Source organism: Neofelis nebulosa, chromosome 16, assembly GCF_028018385.1.
Source record: "Neofelis nebulosa isolate mNeoNeb1 chromosome 16, mNeoNeb1.pri, whole genome shotgun sequence".
NCBI classification, from domain to species: domain Eukaryota; kingdom Metazoa; phylum Chordata; class Mammalia; order Carnivora; family Felidae; genus Neofelis; species Neofelis nebulosa.
This window is the reverse complement of record NC_080797.1, coordinates 34,698,917-34,723,629: the sequence shown is the minus strand read 5'-3', so window position 1 is coordinate 34,723,629 and position 24,713 is coordinate 34,698,917. Positions and strand designations below refer to the sequence as shown.

Here is a 24,713-nt window from a genome sequence, read left to right as displayed (position 1 = left end):
ATGATCTCACAGTTCGTGAATTCGAGCTCTGTGTCGGGCTCTGTGCTGACAGTGCAGAGCCTGCTTGGCATTCTCTCTCTCCCTTACAATAAATAAACTTAAAAAAAAAATAAATCAACTATAGAATGCAAATATTACAGAGACAGCATAGTCTTAGATACTAACAGCAAAATAAATACATAAGCATTGTTTGGTATACATTCCTCGAGAATGTTGTTTTTTTTTAAGTTTATTTATTGGGGCAACCGGTGGCTTAGTGGGTTAAGCATCTGACTTCGGCTCAGGTCATGGTCTCATGGTTCATGAGTTTGAGCCCCAAGCTGAATTCTGTGTTGACAGCTCAGAGCCTGGAGCCCACTTCAGATTCTGTCTCCCTCTCTCTCTCCCTGTCCCTCCCTCACTTGCGCGCGTACACACGCGTGAGCTCTCTCTCAAAAAGAAACATTAAAAAATAAATAAAATAAAGTTTATTTCTTTATTTTGGGGGGGGAAGAGGAGTTACACTTGTGAGTGGGTGAGAGGCGGAGAGAGAGAGACCAAGAATCCCAGGCAGGCTCTGCGCCAACGTGGGACTTGAACGCACAAACTGTGAGATCATTACCTGAGCCAAAATCAAGAGTCAGAAGCTTAACTGACAGAGCCAACCAGGCACCCCACCTCCCCACCTGGAGAATTTTGTATTGCATATGTGAATAGAACAAAAACAGTATAGTACACTTTTTAAACAAATATGCTAATATTCTACTCGAATTATTTTGCATCTTGCTTGTTCTTTCTTTTTTTTTTAAGTACGCTCTATGCCCAACATGGGGCTTGAACTCACAACCTTGAGATCAAGAGTCACACACTTTACCGACTGAGCCAGCCAGGCACCCCGCATCTTGCTTTTCTAAACAAATATGGCACATACATTTTTCTATGTTGTTGTATATAGACTCCTTCACTCTTTACAGTGAAGCATTATAAATGCACTTTTTCTCGCTAAAGGCCTGCTACATTTTAGAGAAGAGGAAAGAATGGGCAGGGCACAAATACCAGAAAAAGAATAGACTATCACAATCTTTTTAAATGATTAAAAACTAGTTTTGGTCACATTTGCCTATTTTATTTAAGTTTATTCTTGACACTGAGAATCCCGTAATCTGAATCAAATGGAGGAAGAGAATAATAGAAATAAGGGGAACAGGTTTTATTCTTTTTCTTAAATTTTTAATTCAGATTTATTACAACCTTCTATCCCACCTCATGAGAAAATCAGGACACCAAAAATGAAGCCAGGCAGTCTCAGCTGGCAGGAGTTGGAAGGGGAATTTGGAAAGCCCCAGGCAAGGTGGAAGCTTCTTTTCCACTAAATGGGTGTGGGTAAGTCAGCCAGGGACTTTCCACCCCTCCTTAAAGATGAGCCAACTCCCAGGACAATCAAGAAAATGCTCCAAGCCAGAGAACTCCACGGCGGAGTGACTTCTGACTATGTCATTTTTGACACATGGTGACTTTTCCAAATGACTACAGCTTAACCACAGGTTGGAGTCTCTAATTCAGGCCAATAAGAAGGCTCTTTTTCTCTCCCCATTAAAGAAAACCCTCCCAGTTGGTTTCGTCCCCCAAAAAACTTACATCACAATTGGCTCGGCCCCCGTTACCACATCTTTGCTCTCTCAGGGTCTGTAGGAAAAGCAGACAGCACCTGGGTCACGTGAGGCTCCCCCCCACCCCCACCCCCCCTCTCCCTCCGCCAGGTGCCCTTGGAGAAGGGGACCCAGGCTTCTCCATGTACCAGATGTTTGAATTCTGCAGAGAGGCTGCCGTTGTTGGACTCTTCCATGTTCATCACTTTCGTGTTTGTGCCCAGAATGTTAAATTTCCGGGATCTGAATCACAGGAGAAAAACCAACCACACAGGTGATGGAGCAGCCAGAGGACAAAGTCAGATTAAACAGATCAAAAGGAAGCCTTTAGGCTGAACTCACCCTCTGAGAGCCGCAACATCCCCGGAGTCTCTGTTAAGAATATAAACTGGTGTTAATAAGACTGGCCCCGTTTCTTCGAAAAGTCTACTCTATCCGTAATGTACTCTGCTGGAAAAAAACCACTGTTCTCCTGGGAATTTCTGTAAACGATTCAATTACATTTTGTACGTGAAATACGACAACCCTGTACAAGCCTGCCCAATATCAATTTCCCCCTCCCAATAGACCCTTGCATCTGCTCAGGTATCCTTCCAGTCCCCGCCTCCAGGGGATCCTGATTGTTCATTAAGTACATCAGAACATAGCACTCCACGGTGTGGTGGTCCCAGGGCGAGGACATGACCTACGCTGTCTCAGACTGGGAAGGAATTACAACATGGGCTGGATTTATTTTCCATAGCTTCAACTGAACACGAGCAAGGAAGCATATGACCTTACTTATACTGCAACTCAGAAGGGAACCTCACAAAGCCAGTGATACTTATGATGGCGGGGAAGGCACACGGAAGATTCTGGGTCCAGGATGACATAAGTGAGTCACTGATCTCACTGTCAGGAACTTGCCCTAACTCTGCATTTCCAGTTATACTGGGCTGCAAATTTCCTTATTATTTAAGCCACACTGGGTTTTCTGTAAAGGTTTACTACTCCCTGTAACTCAAATCGTCCCATTTCGTATTAGCTGGAAACAATCTTCCTAGCCTGTCCGGTCTTTCAGCTCTATGTGTTTGAACATACAGCTTTTTTTTTTTTTTTTTTTTTTTTTTAATATTGAGCCTTTTTTTTTTTTTAACGTTTATTTATTTTTGAGACAGAGACAGAGCATGAACGGGGGAGGGGTAGAGAGAGAGGGAGACACAGAATCGGAAGCAGGCTCCAGGCTCTGAGCCATCAGCCCAGAGCCCGACACGGGGCTCGAACTCACGAACCGTGAGATCGTGACCTGAGCTGAAGTCGGACGCTTAACCGACTGAGCCACCCAGGCACCCCAAACATACAGCTTTTTATATAGTCACATTTCTCAGTCTTTTCCTTTCTTATTATTTTATTACTTTTTAAAGTGGTTTTTTTTTTTTTGAGAGAGAGCTAGAGTGAGAGCAAGTAAGCGGGGAAGAGGGGCAAAGGGGTAGAGAGAGAGAGAGAATACCAAGCAGGCTCCACACTCAGTGAAAAGCCCAACATGAGACTTGATCCCATGACCATGAGTTGGACGTTCAACTGACTGAGGCACCCAGGTGCCCCTATTATTTTAGTACTCTTTTAAAAGTGCTTCTCCATTGCTACATATTCATGAATATAGCTACTATTTATTAAATAGAGTATTTCGTGTCGGTTTACAGATTAAAATTGGTCAAATTTTAAACCATTCAGAAGATATCTTTCCATATATCACAGGTTAAAAAAATTTTTTTATTAATGTTTATTTACTTTTTGAGACACACACACACACACACACACACACACACACACCATGAGCAGAGGAGGAGCAGAGAGAGAGAGGGAGACACAGAATCTGAAGCAGGCTTCAGACTCTGCACTGAGCTGTCACCAGAGTCCAACGCAGAGCTCGAACTCAGGAGTGGTGAGATCATGACCTGAGCCGAAGATGGACACTCAACCGACTGAGACACCCAGGCACCCCCCATATATCACAGTTTATAACTTAAGAGTCCATGTTACCAGGAAATTCTCTCTCATGTTTAACCTATATAGCCTTTTTTTTTTAAACTTTTTTTTTGCGTCACAGCTTTCACATGTAACTGATGAATAATAAAGTACACTATTGAAAATGTATTTGGATAAGATTTGACACACACCTATATATACTACACACACCTATGAAATCATCAGCCCAAACAAGGTGATGAACATACCCAATGTCCCCAAAGTTTCCCCAAGCCCATTTGTAATCCATTTCCCAATCCCACACTCCACCCCACCTTTGTCCCCAGGCAATCACTGGTCTGCTTTCAGTCACTATAGGTGCATTTGTATTTCTAGGATTCTATACGAATGGAAGTATGTATTCTTGTTTCTTGGTCTGGCTTCCTTCACTCGGTGTAATTATTTTGAGATTTCTCATGTGTGCCTGGTATCAACGTTCATTCCTCTTTATTGGGAAGTGATATTTCATTTATGGATAGACCACAAATTACGAAGCAACAGTGGAGCAATCGGTCAGCGCAAGCTACTTACAGATACGCCGCAAGGTGTCTATTCACTCGCCTGTTCATGGACATTTACGTACAGCCCTTTGCGTGCACATATGCTTTCGTTTCTCTTGGGTTAATACTGAAGAGTGGAATGGTAGGCTTATAGGGTAGGTACGTGTTTAACTTTGTAGGAAACTGCCAAGCTCTTTTCCCAGAATGGTTGTACCATTTTGCCATTTTACCATCATTATGTTATATGTTCACCTATGCTTTTAAGATACATTAGCTGAAACATAGAAATACATCTGATGGACAGCGAAACATAAAACTCTAATTTCTCATTCAAATCCCCCCTGCCCCCAATATCAGGTTGTCCCAAAACTACTTCCTGAATACTCCACCCTTTACTAGCTGATTTGACATGTCATTTTTAACGTATATTAATTATTTATATAAACTTGAAGCCCATTTCTGGACTCAAGATTTTGCTGCCATGATCAGTTTGTTCCTGCCCTAGTAACACACACATTTAGTAACTGAAACTCTGTGATACATTTTAATGTCTGGCAAGGCAGCTTCCCATTATTTTTAGTCACTAAAAAAATGTTTTTGAAAGTAAAATGGTGGTTGCCCGGGGCTAGGAGGATAGGGAAATGGGGATTTGTTGTTCAATGGATGTAAAGTTTCCATGTCGCACAAGGAAGTAGTTCCGGAAATCTGCTGCACAGCAGTGTGAATATACACAACGCCATACACTTAAAAATAATCAAGAAGGTGGGGCGCCTGGGTGGCTCAGTCGGTTAAGCGTCCGACTTTGGCTCAGGTCATGATCTCACGGTTCATGAGTTCGAGCCCCGCTTCGGGCTCTCTGCTGACAGCTCAGAGCCTGGAGCCTGCTTCACATTCTGTGTCTCCCTCTCTCTCTCTGCCCCTTCCCTGCTCATGCTGTGTCTCTCTCTGTCTCAGAAATAAATAAACATTAAAAAAAATTAAAAAAAAAATAATCAAGAAGGTAAATTTTATATATTAAATTTTTTTATCATAATTAAAAATAACACACCCTTTTTTATTTTATTTATGTTTATAAATATTTGCGCTTTTTTTTAAGTTTATTTATTTATTTTGAGAGAGAGAAAGAGCGCACACATACGTGAATGGGGAAAGGGCAGAGAGAGGGGGAGAGAGAATCCTAAGCAGGCTCCACACCCAGCGCAAAGCTCTATGCTGGGCTCCATTTTACAAACTGTGAGATCATGACCTGAGCCAAAACCAAGAGTCTGATGTTTAACCTATTAAGCCACCCAGACGCCCCCAAATACATCCTTTAAAAAACAAACAAACAAAAAACAGGGGCACCTGGGTGGCTCAATCAGTCAAGTGTCTGACTTTGGCTCAGGTCATGATCTCACAGTTCCTGAGTTCGAGCCCTGCATTGGGCTCTGTTCTATAGAGCCTGCTTTGGATTAGCTCCCTCTCTCTCTGCCCCTCCCCCCACTTGCACTCTGTCTCTCTCTCTCAAAAATAAACGTTAAAAAAAAATTTTAAAAACCTTTCTTTGCTTATTTTTCTCATCTAAGATACAACTTGAAAAGCAAGTCAAAGGTTTAAAAAATTCTACTCACATTTTGCTTGGTGCCATGTTAACTGAGAAGAATTAACATCTTTATGATAAAAATCCACAATCCAGGAATATGATCTGTCTTATCACTTTTTACAATATCCCCTCCTCATAAAATTTCATAATTTTCTTCAAATAGATCTTACACATTTCTGTTACGTTTATCACAATATATTTTTTACTTTTGTTGCTTATTGTGAGATTATGCTAATATGTGGTTGAAGTTATTAATTTTTGTTTATTTTTATTAAGACTACCACCTTCCTGGGCGCCTGGGTGGCTCAGTTGGTTAAGCGTCCGACTTCAGCTCAGGTCATATCATGGCTTGTGAGTCTGGGCCTCACGTCGAGCCCCTGTGCTGACAGCTCAGAACCTGGAGCCTGTTTCTGATTCTGCGTCTCCTTGTCTCTCTGCCCCTCCCCCACTTGTGCTCTGTCTCTATCTCTCAAAAATAAATAAATGTAAAAAAAAAAAAAAAAAAAAGACTACCACCTTCCTCAAGTCCCTTATTTCATTAGTAATTACTTTCCAGTTCACTCTCTTCATGATTTCCAGATAAATAATTACGTCACCAAAAATTAAGGATACATTTTCCTTTTTCAAACCTCTTCAAAGTATATGTGCATTTTAATTTTTGAAAGGTATTGCCAAATTTTGAAAAGTATGTACCCGAGGGGTGCCTGGGTGACTCAATTGGTTAAACCTCTGACTTTGGCTTAGGTCATGATCTCGCGGTTCACGGGTTCGTTCGATCCCCACGTCAGGCTCTGTGCTGACAGCTTAGAACCTGAAGCCAGCTTCGGATTCTGTCTCCCTCCCTGCCCTTCCCCTGCTCACATTCTGTCTCTCTCTCAAAAATAAACAAACATTAAAAAAAGAAAAAAAAAAAGAAAGAAAAGGATGTATTCCATTGCGTGGTGAAGTGTGGAACAATAAAAACCATCAACTTTTCCCCATATAGTCTGGATTTTATATGACATAATTTATGCATAATTTATATGCATAAATTACACTTACAAGTAAAAAATTAAAGAAAAAGAGGGACCCAGAGTCACAATAGCAATTGAAACTCATATCTGTACCACTAGCTTTGTGGTTTTGGTCAGGGCAAGGCTTCTGACAATTTTTGTTCAATAAATGAAGCTCCTTGAATGGAAATAGTCTCTAAGTTCACATGGTATCTGTTAAAGTTCTCATTTCTCTGTCTCTCATTTGAAAAAAAGAGAAAAAAAGAGCAAATATACGGAGTACTTACTTGTCAATGCACACTTTAATTTTAAGCTGATAATTTAACTCAGGGAATTTGACCAGCAATCTATTTCAAAAAAGAGGGGAAAAAAAAAGTTTCTGAGTAAAGGAAAAAAAAAATCAGTTTCAAAGAAAAGTCAGTAGGCTCCCCCAGCAACGTCTACTTGAAGGAATATAAAATTCACAACGCTTTATTTCTAAAAGGTGAATGAAGCACAATCCCAAATCCCTCTTCCTGCTTAGTGCCGTCTTTGACCTTATGTTGAGTATCACCCCTTCAGGTCAAGAGGTCCTGAAAGAAAGCCTAAGAAATCCGAACTTGGACAAGGTTGTGAGAGATTCAGCAAAGGATAATAAAAGCCATTTCATGAGAAATATTACGGGAATACGTGCTCTGCAGCTGGTATTCCTTCTATTAAACCTGAAACCTAATGCCATACACCAAGCTTCTGAAGAGGGAAATTTCACTACGGAAGGGCAAACCCCAAAGCACCTGTTCTGACTTGGGTGTGAAAGTCACACCCCACCCTCCAGGCTCACCACCCACCTGCTCTAATTACCTCTTAGCTTCTAGATCACTAAGCCTTTCTCTTTCCCTTAAAATCCTCAGGGAAAAGTAGGCTCAGAGAACAGAAAATAACCAGCATTATTTTGCCTCCCTCGCAGGGCAGAAGGAGACACAACGAACTAAGACCGTGGGATTGAAATTTCAGGAAGATGCCCAAGTAACCTCGAAAAGAGGTAACCGTTCCTTAACTTCTGACAGAAGAGTCAAAGGGCAAGTTGATATTATGCCAACAAATTCCATACCCACCATACCATCGCCTGTGATGCCTGGAAAGAACAACCCTGGCCACCAACTCTCTTTCATCCTAAGAGCATCCCTCAATGATGTATCTACCAGAAGAGGAAGGACAGGGCCCACCTGACTTTGGTAGTGAACTGGACGCCAGTCTTGATGACCAATGGCCGGTCGGGATGCATGGGCATGCAGGGCTGCCGCTCAACCACAAAGGCACTGAAAGGCACAGGGAAGGACGGCAGTCCGTAAGCTTCCTGGTGAAACAGTCTTTGCCCTGTGCCTCCAAAGTGAAGGAGGTGTATGTGGCGGGGGAGGGGCAGTGATGAGAGAAAGAATTCTAAGTTACCTTTTCATTAAGTTTCTAAACAGCTCCACAATCCTCTCCTCCAGCATTGGCCGGTGCTGTACAATGGGATCCCCTTTGTAGGACACTTTTTGCTGCAACTCCTCCAGTTTCTTAATTTGTTGGCGGGTCTGAAGTTGAGATTCCGCTAACGAGGTTATCCTACCAATAAAATAAGAAAGCTACCAGTCACCTGAGTGCGGCACCGGTGAGAGTTAGAGAAGGGGAAGGGAATCCCACCACCATGCAGTCCCCTAAAATAAGAAAGGGTCATTTTTTTTTTTTTTATTGTGGTAAAATATACATAGCATAAATCATTGGCATTAAATAAGAAAAAGTGGCGGTGGGTGGGGGGAGCCTGGCTGGCTCAGGCGGCAGAGCACGTGACAGCTGATCTCCGGGTCAAGCCCTGAGTTCAAGCCCCACGTTGGGCATAGAGCTTACTGAAAAATAAAATAGGGATGCCTGGGTGGCTCAGTCGGTTGAGCGTCTGACTTTGGCTCAGGTCATGATTTCACGGTTTATGAGTTTGAGCCCCACGTCGGGCTCTGTGCTGACAGCTCAGAGCCTGGAGCCTGCTTTGGATTGTGTCTCCCTCTCTCTCTGCCCCTTCCTTGCTTGTGCTCTGTCTCTCTCTCTCTCTCTCTCTGTCTCTCTCTCAAAAGTAACTAACATTAAAAAAAATGTTAAAAAAAAAAAAGAAAATAAGCAAAAGGGAATTTCTTTATTATTATTACTTTAAATAATACCTTCCTCAAATTTAACATTTCAGAGAGGGAGCTAGGCATAAGGAAGAAGTGTTAAAACATACCCCTAAGAAGCATGAACAGAGTTATCATCAGGAGGTAACAAGCATTAGAACCCAGCAATGGAGAATGTGAAATATGAAATTTGGCACTGTCTTCATCCTAACCTGTCTTTGGACCAAAATGTGGGGACTGGGGAAAGGCTGACAATTAGGTGGCCCAAGAAGATGGGTTTGAGCTCGTTCTGCCGCTCACTGTCTGAGCAATCCTGGCCAGGTCCCTTCACCATGCGGACCTCGATGTCCCCTTGCATGAAAGAAGGGGCTGAAGGGGTTGAACTACATGATTAATAAAGACTAAAAGACCTCAAAGAGAGAAAGTAAAGGATTTTAGGGTTGGGGGCGGGGGTAAGGAACAGGGCAGCTGCTGGGATTTCTGGGCTCCCTGACTCTCTTCTGGCACTTCCATTCTCCTATTTCCAGAACTCAAGCTTTTTGGTTCCCTGATCAGAAAGCACTTAAAACAGCTTTCAGTAAGTTGACAAAACTCAGGGTTAGTGAGGATATGAACAAACAGGCTTTCTCAGGCAGAGCTGTCCTAAATTTCCAATTTCATGCTCTACGTGTCTGGTGGTTCCCCTTTATGTCAAGTTTCTCATAATTTAAGCTGGTGCATCATGTTCACTGTTGGGCCTTGCACATCAAGGATATTCACCAAGACCTGCTGCAAGAATGAAAGCAAAAGAACAGATAAAGAATGATCCCACTAGGGTGCCTGGGTGGCTCAGTGAGTTAAGCGTCTGACTTTTTATCTCGGCTTGGGTCATGATCTCAGCGTTCATGAGACTGAGTCCTGTGTCGGATTCTGTGCTGACAGCACAGAGCCTGCTTGGGATTTCCTCTCTACCTCTCTCTCTGCAACCATCTCAAAATAAACAAACAAACATTAAAAAAAAAAAAAAAGGTAACCAAGGGGCCCCTGGGTGGCTCAGCTGGTTGAGTGTCTGACTCTTGATTTCAGCTCAAGTTGTGCTCTCACAGTTTGTGAGATCGAGCCCCACATAGGTCTCTGTGCTGATGGTGTGGAACCTGCTCGGGATTCTCTCTCTTCCTCTCTCTCTCTCTCTCTCTCTCTCTCCCTCTCCCTCTCAAAATAAATAAATATACTTAAAAAATTTGTTTTTAATTTAAAAATTTTTAAAAGATAACCAAAATTAAAAAAAAAGATGGGTGCCTGGGTGGCTCAGTCGGTTAAGCGTCTGACTTTGGCTCAGGTCATGATCTCACAGTTTGTGAGTTTGAGCTCTGCATCGGGCTCTGTGCTGACAGCTTAGAGCCTGGAGCCCGCTTCAGATTCTGTGTCTCCCCCTCTCTCTGCCCCTACCCTGCTCATGCTTTGTCTCTTTCTGTCTCGAAAATCAATAAAAACATTAAAAAAAAAAGAAAGAAAATGTAGATGACTCTGTTTACATATATATGTACAATAACAAACGTCCAGAGGAATGGTCATTGAAATTTTAACTATAGGTACCTCTAAACGATTGGTTTTTTTAAAAGACTTTTCCTCTTTCTATTAATTTTTTGTATTTGAATTTTTTCCTTTATAAAGAGCATGTATTATTTTAGATTATTAAAATAACTAAAACTCAAACTTTAGTCTGTGCCACATAGTTACACCAAAAGCTTTATTTAAGCTATTAAATAAAACATGCTTATATGTAAGAGACGAATCACTGGGTTCTACTCCTGAAGCCAATACTACACTGTTTGTTAACTAACTTGAAAATAAATTAAAATAAATAAATATATATATATATATATATATATATATATATATATATATACTTAAAATATAGTAACATAAACACATTTTTATCAAAAAGGTGTCGAGGGGTGCCTGGGTGGCTCAGTCGGTTGGGCGTCCGACTTAGGCTCAGGTCACGATCTCACGTGAGTTCAAGCCCCACATTGGGCTCTGCGCCGACAGCTCAGAGCCTGGAGCCTGCTTTGGATTCTGTGTCTCCCTCTCTCTCTCTCTGTCTCTCCCCTGCTCACACTCTGTCTCTGTCTCTCAAAAAAATAAACATTTAAAAAATTAAAAAAAAAAAAAAAAAAAAAAGGTGTCCAAAAAGGTGAAACTCTTTAGACTCTCAGACTCGATTTGAATACAAAAAAGTCTCCACCTTGGAGACGGAGGACCAACCCCGGAGGCCTGCAGTTATGACCAGGATTTCAGCACAGCTTTCTAGAAAGGAAGGGAACACGTCTCTTTCATCTCTTACCAGTTTTCTAGGCGGTCGAGGCAGATGTTGGGCGGGCCCCCGATGCACGCAATCTGCTGCCGCCTCTTCCAGTCGGCCAGCTCTTCGTCCGTGAGCGTCTTCTGCACATACTCCATGGCTGACAACAGCCCCGCCAACTCACTCACGATGCTCTGGTTGGAAACCCAAACAAAGTCAGAAAACATTTCCTCAGACCGTCTCGAACCACACTCTTTAGTCACTTCCAGAAAAGGAGCTTATTAGAAACCAGCCAAGGTCTGCCACAAGGCGTGGCGGCCGCGCAGGTGAGGGGGATGCTCTTACGCGCCGCATCTGGTCCAGCGCCGTGAGCATCTGTTCCAGCTGCTGCATCTTCTGCCTGGTCACGGACTGGTTGTTTCCATTCAGATCCTGCATGTCTGCGGATGAAGGAAAACCTCCTTGACCTGACAGGATACTGGCACGCTTCACACCTGGCTCCCGGAGGCACCGGTTACCCCCCCACCACCCCCCCACCCCCCCACCCCCGTGTGCCAACGCCCGCCCCCCGCCCCTGCCACAAAGTCTGAACGGGACGCCAGACACAGAAGTCCTGAAACTCAAGCAACTCACTTTCTACCGCAGATTTTAACGTCTCTAATAGTCACTTGCCTCCTTGACTCTTGAGGGTTTTATAGTTGAAGTCAAAGTCATCCTGGAGATTCTCTACCACTTTCATTTTCTGTTCTAGGTCCTGCTCAAGACACAACAAAAAAGAAAAATAGAAGTAAAAAAAAAAAAAAAAAAAAAAAGATTTTCCCGGGGGAAGAGGGAAAAGAAAGTTTCTGAGAATTAAAATGAAGCCAAAACCTCAACAGAGACACACGCAGGACCCACAGGCAATGCCCCCAAGGAAAGGCTTCCTGCCCACGACTTGCTTCACCTGTACTCGCTTCCGAACATCTTGCAGGTGCTGCTCCAGCATCTGCTGCTTCTCCGTCACCACGGCGGCCGTGGGGTGGTTGGCCTGGCCCCCTTGCTGCCAAATGAGAGAGCGAACACCCGTGTGAATGCAGGAAACATGGGGGAAAAAAAGCACCTCTGTCCGGTCTCCATCCCACCCACACCCTTCCCGTCTGGCCGAGGTGCTGCTGCCGCCGTGAGGGGAAGGGAAACAGAGGCAGCGTGCCGGGCGTCATCAGCACGGTGCCCAGGAGGCTCTCCCGTAGTTTTGCCCGTGTCCTGGCCTTTTTTTGCCCCAGGCCACACTAAAAAGCCACTCTGTGTCGCCCTAGGAGACCACATGTTGAGCTAAGACATGGTCCCCACCTGCAAAAACTTCATCCTAGGTAACGTATGTTAAAAAATTCAGAACAATTATGACAGCAGATTTTCGATGCCCATTTAGTGTAGGTGGTGCCCGACACGTTTTCGCGGGATAATAAAAAACCACTGTTCCAGAGGCAAAATGCTACATGAAGAGAGAATACCTCACGGGAGAAGGGAAGGGTGGTGCCTTGAAAAGGTCGGAGAGCCCCTGGAATATAAACATGGTAAATTCTATCAAAGTAAGAGAAAATCTGGGCTCCTGGCTGGCTCAGTCAAAGGAGCGTGTAGCACTTGATCTCAGGGTGGTGAATTTGAGCCCCATGTTGGGTGTAGAGATTACTTAAGACGAATAAATTAAAAATTTTTTAAAAGACCACATAAAAGCCGCAGTGATCAAGACAGTCTGTGCTGGCATAGGACTGAGGAATCCATCAACAGAACGGAATTGAGAGTCTAGGAAAGACATTATAGACCCAGTTTTTCAAAGCAGAAATTCTCAAAGACAGACTTCACACTGAGTCACCGGATTCTCCTGGCTTTAGGTTCTGTAATCTTGCAAACAGATCTCTATTTGTGCCGCTGGCTCATGTCAAGCCCCAACTACTGATCTCTCTGACTTCTAATCTGTTCTCTATACTGCTACCAGGAGTCTTCAAAAGTGATCCAAACATGCCAGTTCTAGAGGGATCCATTCTCTCCCTCTCCCACGGCCCCCATCCAAGTCCAGAGAACACAAACTTCCCTGAGAAGTTTAGGGAAGGCAACCTCCACCCCTATTTATTCTCTTCATAGGGGGAGTGACTCATCTGATCGGTGAGATTAAGAGAAACACTCTGCACTCACAGATCTTCGAAGAACCCAGCATGTTAGCTGGTGCCTCTCTCCTCCACCTCTGCCTTCCTGGGGCACCCCCAGGGCAGGAGCGAGGGCCTGGTTTCTAGAAGTGGTTCTAGAGATCTATCTCTCAGTGTTAAGTGGGTATTAGTCTATGGTCTCTGAAACTCCACATGGATGTATACTGCTCTGCAAACCCAATCTCTCCATCCCAACATCTAACACAGGGGCAGGCATCTGAAATCCCTCATGGTTACCTGCCCAAACTATGTTTTCCAGTCTCATTTGACCAACAGCACAGCGGATATTTTAGTCTGTGTTTGACTGCCACGTCTATTTCTAAATCGCCATTGCACTTAAAGGGGAAAGGATGTGATTGATTACCACCCACAGAAGCCCGCCTCGAGTACCCTTGTAAAAACCACTGGCTCCAGGTATATCATCTCAGCCCGGCACAGACAGACGTTTCACATAATCTGGTAACAAGCTCAGCCTTCCCTCCCTGTCGATCACCCCAAACTACCCACTCTTCCCCACATACAGCATGTTTTTCACACTCTACCTCCCCACACACTGTCTGCTCTGCCTGACATGTGCTTCTGCACAAGCACACCTGAACTTATTCACCTTCAAACTCAGTGCCACCATTTGCTCTCCTGTAAAACCTTATTCAACTACGGTAGGCAAGATTACTCACATCTTCCTCTGTGTTTCTCTCACTTTGACTGTCTGTATACCTTCAATCCCAACTAGACTGAGAGCAATGATTAGCAGGGGTCACATCTACTCGTCTTCCTATCTCCTGGTGCTTTACCCATAAGAGACACTTCAAAATATGCCAGCTGATGACAACAGAGAAAATAACAGTAGGGCCTGGGCTGAAGCCTCAAATATCCGACTTGTAGTTCTAGATCAAGGGCTGCAACTTTTTCTAAAAAGGCCAGGTGGTAAATATTTTTGGCTTTGTGGGTCATACAGGCTCTGTTGTAAATACTCAGCCTTGTCACTGCAGCATGAAGACAACCACGGACAAGGCATACGTAAATGGGTGTGGCTGTGTTCCCCAAAATTTCGTTTGCAAAATCAGGCATGGCAGGCTGGATTTGAGCCACGGGCATAGTTTGCCAACGCCTGATCTCTAAGATTGGGAACATCCTTAGGGCACCTACCTCTCATGATAAATAAAGTTGGAGCCTCTACCCAAATTGGCTTAAATCGAATATTTTTATCTTATGGGACAGGATGCAAACATAAAGGTTCTCCCCAACAGAAAGCTCTAGTGATGCCTGGACAACCTCCCTATCTCCAGTGTGTCGAACAGTGAGTGTTATCAGTTACCCTTTCACCCATATCGGAGCACAGCAGTTTCCGCTTAAAGTTCTTCCGTGGGTTCCCGTTTCTTACAGGAGTGGTGACAGTGATCATGATGGTGACAGTGATTGTGACGGCAGCAGCAGAAAGCAGTTAATGCTCATTTCACATGTGTCAGGCACCGTTCTAAGCATTTTACAGGCATGAATTAATTTAGCTCCATGAAGTAGGAACTATAGTCATTCCTACTAGAGGAACACCCCCATTGCCTGAGGCTCCACAGCAAGTGGCATAGCTATGGGGCTCAAACCCAGGCAGTCTGGCCACAGGACCCTTGCAGCAAACTGCTCTTCCAAAGCCCAGCTGTTGGGCATGACTAAAGAGATGTTCACAATATGGCCCTTGACTAGCTGATCATTCCTTATCCAACCAGATGCTGAATTTTCCGCACTCCTCCCAAGAATACACACGTTAAGGTTTCCCTGTCTGAACACGATCTTCTCTCTGCCTGGAGGGCTCTCTCCTCATCAGCCTGGTGCACATGTAATCAGCCTTACGTCTTGGCTCAAACACAATCTCTCTCTCCGTGATACCTTCCCTGACTCCCTCAGTTAGACTTAGATGTCCTTTCTTCTATGTTCCTGCTACATCTTTGTCTTGTAAGAGAAAAAAATGGTACACTTATGTTCATAACGGCATTATTCACAAGAGTCAAAAGGTGGATGTCACCCAAGTGTCCCTCAACAGACAAATGGATAAACAAAATGGGGTATACATACAGTGGAACATTATTTAGTCTTTGAAAGGAAGGAAATTCTGACATGTGATATAACAAGGATGAACTGTGAGGAATTACGGTAAGTGAAATAAACCAGTCACAAAAATACAAACAGTGTTATGATTCCACTTCTAATAAGGTCCCCAGAGTAGTCAAATTCACAGAGACAGAAAGTAGAATGGTGGTTGCCAGTGACTAGAATAAAAGGGGAATGAAAAAGAGCTACTGTTTAATGGGTACAGAATTTTACTTTTGCAAGATGAAAAGCATTCTGAAGACAGGTTGCACAATAATGTTATTGAACTTAACACTACTGACCTATACACTTAAAAATGGTTACGATGGTGGGGCACCTGGCTGGCTCAGTCGGTTGAACGTCTGACTCTTGCTTTTGGCTCAGGTCATGATCTCACGGTTCATGAGTTTGAGCCCCACATCGGGTGAGCTCTAGCCCCGCTCCGGGCTCTGACTCTCTTCTCCTTCTCTCTCCTTCTCTCTCTGAACCTCATGGGATTCTCTCTCTTTCTCTCAGAAAGAAATAAATAGGGATTCCTGGGTGGCTCAGTCAGTTGAGCATCCAACTTCAGCTCAGCTCATGATGTCACGGTTCGTGGGTTTGAGCCCCATGCTGGGCTCTGTGCTGACAGCTCAGAGCCTGGAGCCTGCTTCGGATTCTGTGTCTCCCTCTCTCTCTGCTCCTCCCCCACACTCTGTCTCTCTCAAAAATATAAAATAAAAATTATAAATAAATAAATAAATAAATAAATAAATTAGATAAAATTTTTAAAATATTTATCCTGAATGCATTCATCTTCCTAAACTCTTGTTAGTTCCAATAGTTTATTTATTTTTCTTTTTTATTTTTCTTAGCTTATTTATTTTGAGAGAGAGAGAGAAAGAGCGTGAGCAGGGGAGGGGGAGAGGCAGAAGGAGGGAGAATTGCAAGCAGGCTCCTGTCAGCATAGAGGTGTATGCAGGGCTCGAACCCAGGAACCGTGGGATCATGACCCAAGCCAAAATCAAGAGTCAGACACTTAACTGACTGAACCACCCAGGTGCCCCTCCAATAGTGGTGTTTTTGTTTTTTGTTTTTTTGTTTCTTTTTAATTATCTCCCTTGGATCTTGTAGGAAGCCCTATCCATCTATAAATAATGACAATTTTGTCTCTAGCTTTCCAACATTTATGCCCTCATTCCTTTTTCTGTCTTACTGTATTGGCTGAATCCTTCAGAAAAACATTAATGGCAAGAGGCATCCTCAATCTTGTAACTGCTTTTAATGAGAATAGTTTAGTGTTCCATCATGTGCATACTGTTCTGTTTGGTTTCTGACAAATATTCTTTATTGTGTTAAGAAAGTTCTGACAAATTTTATTTACTGTGTTAAGAAAGTTTCTTACTTCTTATCTAGAATGGACACTACATTTGTTGTCTAACAAAAATGAGGGTTTTTCTTCTTTATCTTACTAATTTAGTGAATTACATTAATAGAATTCCTAATGTTGAGCCATCCTTGCACTCCTAGAATATAAGCCATGGTTGGTACACTAACTAGGATACCAAAATCGTAATCATTTTCTTTACTTACACTGTCTTTTTTGGGTTTTGATATTAGGATTATTCCAGCCTCATAAAATAAGTTGGAAACATCTCTTTTCTTTCTAGACTTTGGAAGAGTTTGAATGATAACAGAACAATCCATACCATGAAAGTCCGTTAAAATAAAACTTTTAAACCATCGGGCCTATTAGCTTTTTTTGGTGGGAAAGGGAGTGTACAGTTTTTTAAAAGTTTTTTTCAATATATATTTATGGTCACTGATCTATTTAAGTTTCGTTCTTCTTTTTTAGTATATTTTAATTTTATATTTTATTGCATTATAAAATTGTTTGATTTTTCTGTTTCTCCCAGGCCACAACGTCCTCTAAACCAAGGGGTCACGATAACTAGCACAACACAGTAAGATATATCCACACATACACACATAATAGATTGGATGTTACAGATATTTTAGATATTCTACATAGATAATATATTAGATGTTCTAGATAGATATGTCTATCATATATCAATATAAGTGATATGTCTGTCATATAACAACAGAAGTGATGGGGCCAGTGGCATGGAACTGTTTCCCAGTGGAAGTTAGTGTCATGTTCTCTCTATCCCCTAGGCTAACCACATCTCTAGCTCTAGTGAGGATATTCTCAAACTTAAGCACAAAAGAGAAATGCACATGAACCTGAATGATTCAGTCTCAAATAATATCCAAGGTGGCACCCAGGAACAGTACCTTATCATACCCCACTCGTGCAAACGTGAACTGGTACAGTCTTTAGAGAAGGGAATCTAGATCTATAAAACTAAAATATATACACCCTTTGACCCAGCAATTCCATGCCTGGAAATTTACCATAGAGAAATCAAAATGCAAACATAAAGTTGTATAGGGAGACATTGCAGTAGTGTTTATAATGGGGGGAAAAAAACCAGGATGAAGCAAATGTCAAAGAAAGAATAATTGAATAAAGTATAGCAAATCTATACCACAGAATATTATAGAGCAAATAAAGAAAATGAGTTAGCTTTATAGTACTGGACTTAGAAGGATTTATATGACATAATATTAAATGAAAAAAGCAAGAGGCAGAGAAGTAAACCCATTTAAATATGATGTGTGTGTGTGTGTGTGTGTGTGTGTGTGTGTGTGTGTGTATTTTCTGTAATCTATATGAGTCTGGAGAAAGGTATGAAACCATATATACCACACTATTAATGTTGGTTTCCTGGGAAGAGATAATAAAGGAAGGGAGTGACATTGCAGATTTTTGTAAAACTTTCTTCCCTGTACCATTGTGTAATGTTAAAAAAAAAAATTTTTTTTTAAAGGAGAGTGCATTATATACTCAAGAAAAAAAAAATGAATTCTTTTCATTGGATAGAAGAAAAAACACCAAAACACCCACTTCTACCATGGAGGTCGGTGCACGCCCTAACAACTGGGTAAGAGCAAGCACATCTTTGAACGTCAGAAGGAAAGCACATCTTCAATAGTGCTTTGTTTCTTCCCACGGCTCACCTGGGCTGCAGTGGCCGCAGTCTGGAGCAGGCGGGACTCTTCCCACAGGCACCGGGCCACAATTCGGGCAATCTCCATTGGCTTCTCCAGATACCTGCTCTGTAGGTGGGAGAGAGGGAATGAAAAGTAGTAGCAGCAGACTAAGGAAATGCGGATCCAACTTTGCTAACTTAAAGCTAACTTCCTCATAGACTGATGAGCATTACATCTACTATATGAAACAATAAAACGAGGGCCTCAGAGCCTGACCCCCACCAGTGGGAGATGAAGGGGCGAACAGGAAAAAGATCGTCACAATGAGCTGTACACCTGTGACTGAAGACATGTTAGTCTGAGTCTTTGGACAGTATGTTATCCTGGTCAAAGGCAACAGACTTTGTCTAAGAGTATCCAGTTATGGTCAAACATTTAACATTTAAAAATAAGTCACTGGAGCACCTGGGTGGCTCAGTCGGTTGAGCATCCGACTTCGGCTCAGGTCATGATCTCACGGTTCGTGGGTTCAAGCCCTGTACCAGGCTCTATGCTGACACCTCAGAGCCTGGAGCCTGCTTCAGATTCTGTGCGTGTCTCTCTCTGTCCCTCCCCTGCTTGTGCGCTCTCTCTCTCTCTCTCAAAAATAAACATTTTTTAAAGTTTCTTAAAAAATGAATAAAAATTAAAAAATAAAAATAACTCATCTTCCTGTGAAACCACTAGTTACTGATCATGTTATTAACATGCTAACATAATATAATTAACATAACAATCCTAGCATTACCTCAACAGACAAAAGAAGCGGATTTCAGATAAAGATGCTCAAGGGTGGGTATACAGAGGTTTGAGAAAGGGCTACTAGCTTCTCCTTTGATTGAAAGTACAAGATAGGATCTCAATACTTAGCCAAATAAGAAAAGAAATACTCCCTGGACAGAAAGTGAACACCCTACTCTGCAGGGTCAAGTTTCTCATCACACCTGAAGGAACTGCTTGATTCTTCGCAGATTGTGTTGATAGAGAACATTCGATTCCTGTAGGAAACGGCTGTACTGCTGGTCGATCTCACCCAAGAGATTATGAAACACCAAAGTAGCATGTGATTCTTTGCTGGCCGCATATGCCCTAGGAAAAAGAAGGATACAGAATGATTCTGAAACCTACACACACACATGCGCATGCACACGCATAGAAACCATCAAGGAGGGTAGAAAACAAGGCAAACCGATGCTTTAACCCACTCATCACTTAGATTCACCTTGCTGAGCAACAAGAAATATTATGAATTCAATGATTATTAACAATTATTCCAGATCCCAGTAGCCACTGTCAGAGTCTATACTTATAATAAAAATATTCAGGTGAAGTGGACATATATGCTGTTGTGCTTTTAAATTCTTAGCTCTGAGGTCAGATTAGTAGTAGCTAATAAGCAATCCCAGGCTGGCATGGTCTATCTCCATCCTCTCTGCATCATCTCCCTGGCCCCTCACCAAACTCTAGAAAAACTAGGTCACAGGCTGGAATGAAATGAAAATTAATAGGTAGATCTGAACACATTAAAATGAAGGAAACAGTCATTGGAATTCTGTGCCATTATCTCCTCTATAAAAGAGTCTATTTCTCTTATCTGTGTCTCTTCCTATAACTAAAAGGGAATCATAATTATGGGCCCGAATCTCTACCCATGCCAGAACTTTCATTGAGATAAAAAATATTTGTAGCACATGCCTGGAGTGTCAGAACACACAGAGGATCTCACCAAGTCAATGAGATCCAAATCAGCCTTCAAAACATCCACCACCAAGCAGGCTGCTTCAATGTGCCAAGAGACAGTTGCCCACACACACTTCTAATACAGAAAACGTTTTTACAAGACCGAGAGTACCTCTTTATCTCCTGATCTCTTTCACCCCACCACCTACACCCCTAAGTTTTTTGATGAAATAGTTAGCACAGAATGAAGCTACAGCACGTTACGTCTCTTGACTCAAACCAAAACCTGACAATTTGGGGAGTTTCTCAGGAAGGACTTACCAATCTTGACTCTCAATCCAAGGGGCCAGAAACTGCCGCAGCTCCATCGGGAAGCTGTCACTGTACAGCTGATGAAGCTGCTCCAGGTACCGTGTGTCGAGCTGCTGTAGCTGATTCCATTGGGCCATCCTGCGGGAGTCAGGGGTCCCAGCTGTAAACCAAAGTGTTCATATGGTCACTGCAAGCCCAAGTAGGAGTCAATAATCTAGAAACACCCCACCTACCCAACACAGGCATCAGATCTGCGCTTAGGAATAAAAGATGCTTTGGAAAGGATCCTGCGTGTTTCTCCCCGTGTACAACAATACGTACACATTCACAGTCTCTAACTCTGGAACCACGTCGCAACTTCTTATTGGCTAGGATGTCAAGGTCAGCATGGCCTCTGCCAAGTTCCAGAATCCATTATCTACCAGAAGTATGTGAAGCTGAAAAATTACATAACCTCCAGGTTTCCACTTCCTCATCAGAGGAAGAGATCATAATTTCTTTTTTTTTTTTTTTTAATTTTTTTTTTAACGTTTATTTATTTTTGAGACAGAGAGAGACAGAGCATGAATGGGGGAGGGTCAGAGAGAGGGAGACACAGAATCCGAAACAGGCTCCGGGCTCTGAGCTGTCAGCACAGGGGCCCGATGCGGGGCTCGAACTCACGGACCGCGAGATCGTGACCTGAGCCGAAGTCAGCGCTCAACCGACTGAGCCACCCAGGCGCCCCGAGATCATAATTTCTATTTCTCATGGTTGTTGAGATAATTCCAAAGAACCCAGCCCAGTGCCTGGCACACAACAGATGCTGAACAGATGTTAGCTCCTTCCTTTCCACCCAATCCCCCCTTTTCACTGGGTGAACTGGAAGGAATATACACCAAACCTAAACTGAAACCAAAATGCGGGATGTGGCTGCTCAGGGAGGACGGAGAGCAAAACTCAAGGAATACAGGTTTAAAAGTATAAGCAAGGACCTGCCTGGGATTCTCCCACTCAATGAAAAGTAATTTTGTTTTGAAAGTTCTCATTCCGGGATGAGAAAGAAGAGATGCTAAATACCAGGCATGCAAGTTTTGTCCCCAGGCATACAAGCTCATGAATACACCAGGGAAATGCTCAGGTATGAGAAACCAGCCTGGCTAACCACCTTTAGTCCTCTTTCTGAATAGCTTGGGTCACGGAAATGTCATTTTTTTTTCCAAAAAATTTTTAATGTTTGTATTCATTTTTGAGACAGAGAGAGACAGAGCATGAGCAGGGGAGGGGCAGAGAGAGAGGGAGACACAGAATCCAAAGCAGGCTCCAGGCTCTGAGCTGTGAGCACAGAGCCTGACGCGGGGCTCAAGCTCATGGACTGTGAGATCATGACCTGAGCCGAAGTCGGACGCTTAACCAACTGAGCCACCCAGGCGCCCCCCCCCGCTTTTTTTTTTGAGAGAGAGAGAGAGAGAGAGCGAGAGCGTGAAAGCAGGTATTGGGGCAGAGGGAGGGGGAAAGACAGAATCTTAAGCAGCCTCCATGCCTAGTGCAGAGCTGGACAAGGGCTCTATGCAACGACCATGAGATCATGACTTGAGCCAAAATCAAGAGCTGGACACTCAACCAACTGAGCCACCCAGGCGTGCCATGGAAACATCAGTACAGACCAAGCAGTCTTAAGAGGTTGTAAAAATGACTACGAGTAATAGCCAAAGAGTGACATATGTACAGATCAAAGTATACTGAGATGGTTCTCTGGGATTGTGAGAACATTTAATGAAAGACTGAAGGCACACAAACATGTACACTTATCCAGAGTTCTTTATTTATTTTTCAGAGGAGGCATGAAGAAGCACCCTTATAACTGCCCCTTTCATAAAAATTACGGAGTCAGGGCACCTGAGTGGCCCAGTCAGTTAAGCATCCAACTTTGGCTCAGGTCATAACCTCATGGTTTGTGAGTTTAAGTCCCACATTGGGCTCTGTGCTATTAGTGCAGAGCCCATCTTGGATCCTGTCTGTGTCTCCCTCCCTCCCTCCCTCTCTCTCTCTTTCTCTCTCTCTCTCCCCCTCCCCCACTCACTCTCATTCTCTCTCTCTCTCTCTCAAAAATAAACATAAACAAATAAATATTTAAAAAATCATAAAAATTACAGAGCAAACTGGTAACAAAACCAACAGGTCTTGGGGTACCTGGGTGGTTCAGTTGGTTGAGCGTCCAACTTCGGCTCAGGTCCCGATCTCACAGCTCGTGGGTTCGAGCCCCGCGTCGGGCTCTGTGCTGACAGCTCGGAGCCTGGAGCCTGCTTCGGATTCTGTGCCTCCCTCTCTCTCTGCCCCTAACCCACCTGCATTCTGCCTCTGTCTCTCTCAAAAATAAAAATTAAAACAAAACAAAACAAAACAAAAAACCAATAGGTCTTCTGTTCCCCAAGCGGCAAGTATAATGGTAGCTAAGTGATTCAGGATCAGGTTTTTGTACAGAAACTAAGAGGCCTGTGCTGCAGGTTCCTTCCCACTTTTGTGGGAACACACACAGAATAACCTGCCTGCTACTGCCAGGGTGCAGGATCCCAGAGGTGCCATCAACTGTCAAGCTCTCAAGCATACATTCAGGAAAGCACAGGCAGGACCTTCCCAGTGGTCTTTTTTTTTTTTTTTTTTTTTTAACGTTTATTTATTTTTGAGACAAAGAGAGACAGAGCATGACGGGGGAGGGTCAGAGAGAGGGAGACACAGAATCCGAAACAGGCTCCAGGCTCTGAGCTGTCAGCACAGAGACCGACGTGGGGCTCGAACTCACGGACCGCGAGATCATGACCCAAGCCGAAGTCGGCCGCTTAACTGACTGAGCCACCCAGGCGCCCCCCGCAGTGGTCTTTTATACTGAACAATGAACAATCTAAGGAACACCATCCAAAAGAGATGTAATGCAAGCCACATACAGAATCTTGGGTTTTCTAGTAGCCATATTAAAAAACTAAAAAGAAACAAGTAAATTAAAATTTTTTAAATTGTTTAGTTATTTTTTTTTTTTTGAGAGAGAGAACGCAAGTGGGGGAGGGGCAAAGAGAGGGAGAGACATGGAATCCGAAGCAGGCTCCAGGCTCTGAGCTGTCAGCACAGAGACCAATGTGGGGCTCAGACTCACAGAGAGTGAGATCATGACCTGAGCTGAAGCTGGACACTTAACCAACTGAGCCACCCAGGCGCCCCACGAGAGCATGAAACTCTTGATCTCAGGCTTGTGAGTTCAAGCCTCGCGTGGGGCACAGGCTTACTTAAAAAAATAATAAATAATAAAATTAAAAACACTTAAAATATATAGTATATATATACATATCTATGTAGATATATACATAGGTATATATATCTACATAGATATACATAGACATACATATCTATCTACATAGAGTATAAAATGTTATCACTTCAACATATAACTGCACAATAATTAATGAGATACTTTACATTCTTCCTCTGGTACTGACTTCTCTAAATCCGGTGTGTAATTTACACTTATAGCACAGACCTGAGGTATTTCCCTCCTCATGTACCAAGGGCTTAAATTCCACTGATGAAAAAATTCAATAAAGCAAAGAGATGAGAATTTCAGAATGAGATATTTGCCCCAATCAGACCAATACGTTTCCACAAATAAATTCAATTTTCCAACAGCATTAGAGGGGAATTAAGTAAGTTTCCTGGGTGCTTGGGAATTTTTTTTTTTCTAAACAATGTCTTCTATCCTCTTAGGAACCTCCCAAACACGTTCATCTACCATGCCTTTGCGGTTGCCCCTCTCCTTGCCACCCCCAAGACCAAGCTGCCACAGGACAGATGCTGCTTGGGCAGTGGTACATGTATACCAAACACTGGCTGGAATGAAAGGGGTAGCTGAGGCACTATAACCGTGGCGTGTGTTACCCTCAATAAGAAATCAAAGGCCATTAGAATTCTCTTACAATATTCACATTAGGGCCGAGTTAAAATCTGCCTCAGAACTAAAAGTGTCAAGATCTGCCTTATGTTTCTCAGGATGTGATCTGCATAGAAATCTGTATAATATGTCAATTTATGTAGAGTCTACTGCACACAAATGTGTTGAAACTCTAGATTTACATTAATTCAATATGGTGGCCACTAGCCACATGTGGCTAGTGAGCACTCAAAATGTGGCTAGTTCAAACTGAGATATACTGTAAGTGTAAAATGTACAGTGGGTTTTGAAGACTTAATACAAAAAAAAAAGAATGTAAAATATCTCACTAATGTTGAAA

At 42.9% G+C, this 24,713-nt stretch overlaps 1 protein-coding gene and 1 non-coding gene across 6 annotated transcripts in view; both read right to left on the bottom strand.

The window, feature by feature from the left end:
- Positions 1-24,713, bottom strand: part of STAT3 (signal transducer and activator of transcription 3) — a 70,128-nt gene that overhangs the window by 11,341 nt on the left and 34,074 nt on the right. For all 5 annotated transcript variants that reach the window (XM_058704283.1, XM_058704282.1, XM_058704281.1 and 2 more), the window contains 13 exons: positions 20,464-20,614; positions 19,407-19,551; positions 18,451-18,549; positions 12,063-12,158; positions 11,792-11,873; positions 11,465-11,559; positions 11,162-11,313; positions 8,138-8,296; positions 7,915-8,007; positions 6,997-7,056; positions 1,971-2,000; positions 1,778-1,871; positions 1,618-1,665 (listed from right to left, as the gene is read on the bottom strand). In XM_058704283.1, the coding sequence (XP_058560266.1) occupies positions 1,618-1,665; positions 1,778-1,871; positions 1,971-2,000; positions 6,997-7,056; positions 7,915-8,007; positions 8,138-8,296; positions 11,162-11,313; positions 11,465-11,559; positions 11,792-11,873; positions 12,063-12,158; positions 18,451-18,549; positions 19,407-19,551; positions 20,464-20,591 (1,281 nt within the window). In that variant the 5' untranslated portion in view covers positions 20,592-20,614. The remainder of the gene's footprint in view (positions 1-1,617; positions 1,666-1,777; positions 1,872-1,970; positions 2,001-6,996; positions 7,057-7,914; positions 8,008-8,137; positions 8,297-11,161; positions 11,314-11,464; positions 11,560-11,791; positions 11,874-12,062; positions 12,159-18,450; positions 18,550-19,406; positions 19,552-20,463; positions 20,615-24,713) is intronic.
- On the bottom strand, positions 799-871 carry TRNAK-CUU (transfer RNA lysine (anticodon CUU)). Its single transcript has one exon. It is a non-coding gene; the product is annotated as a tRNA-Lys (tRNA).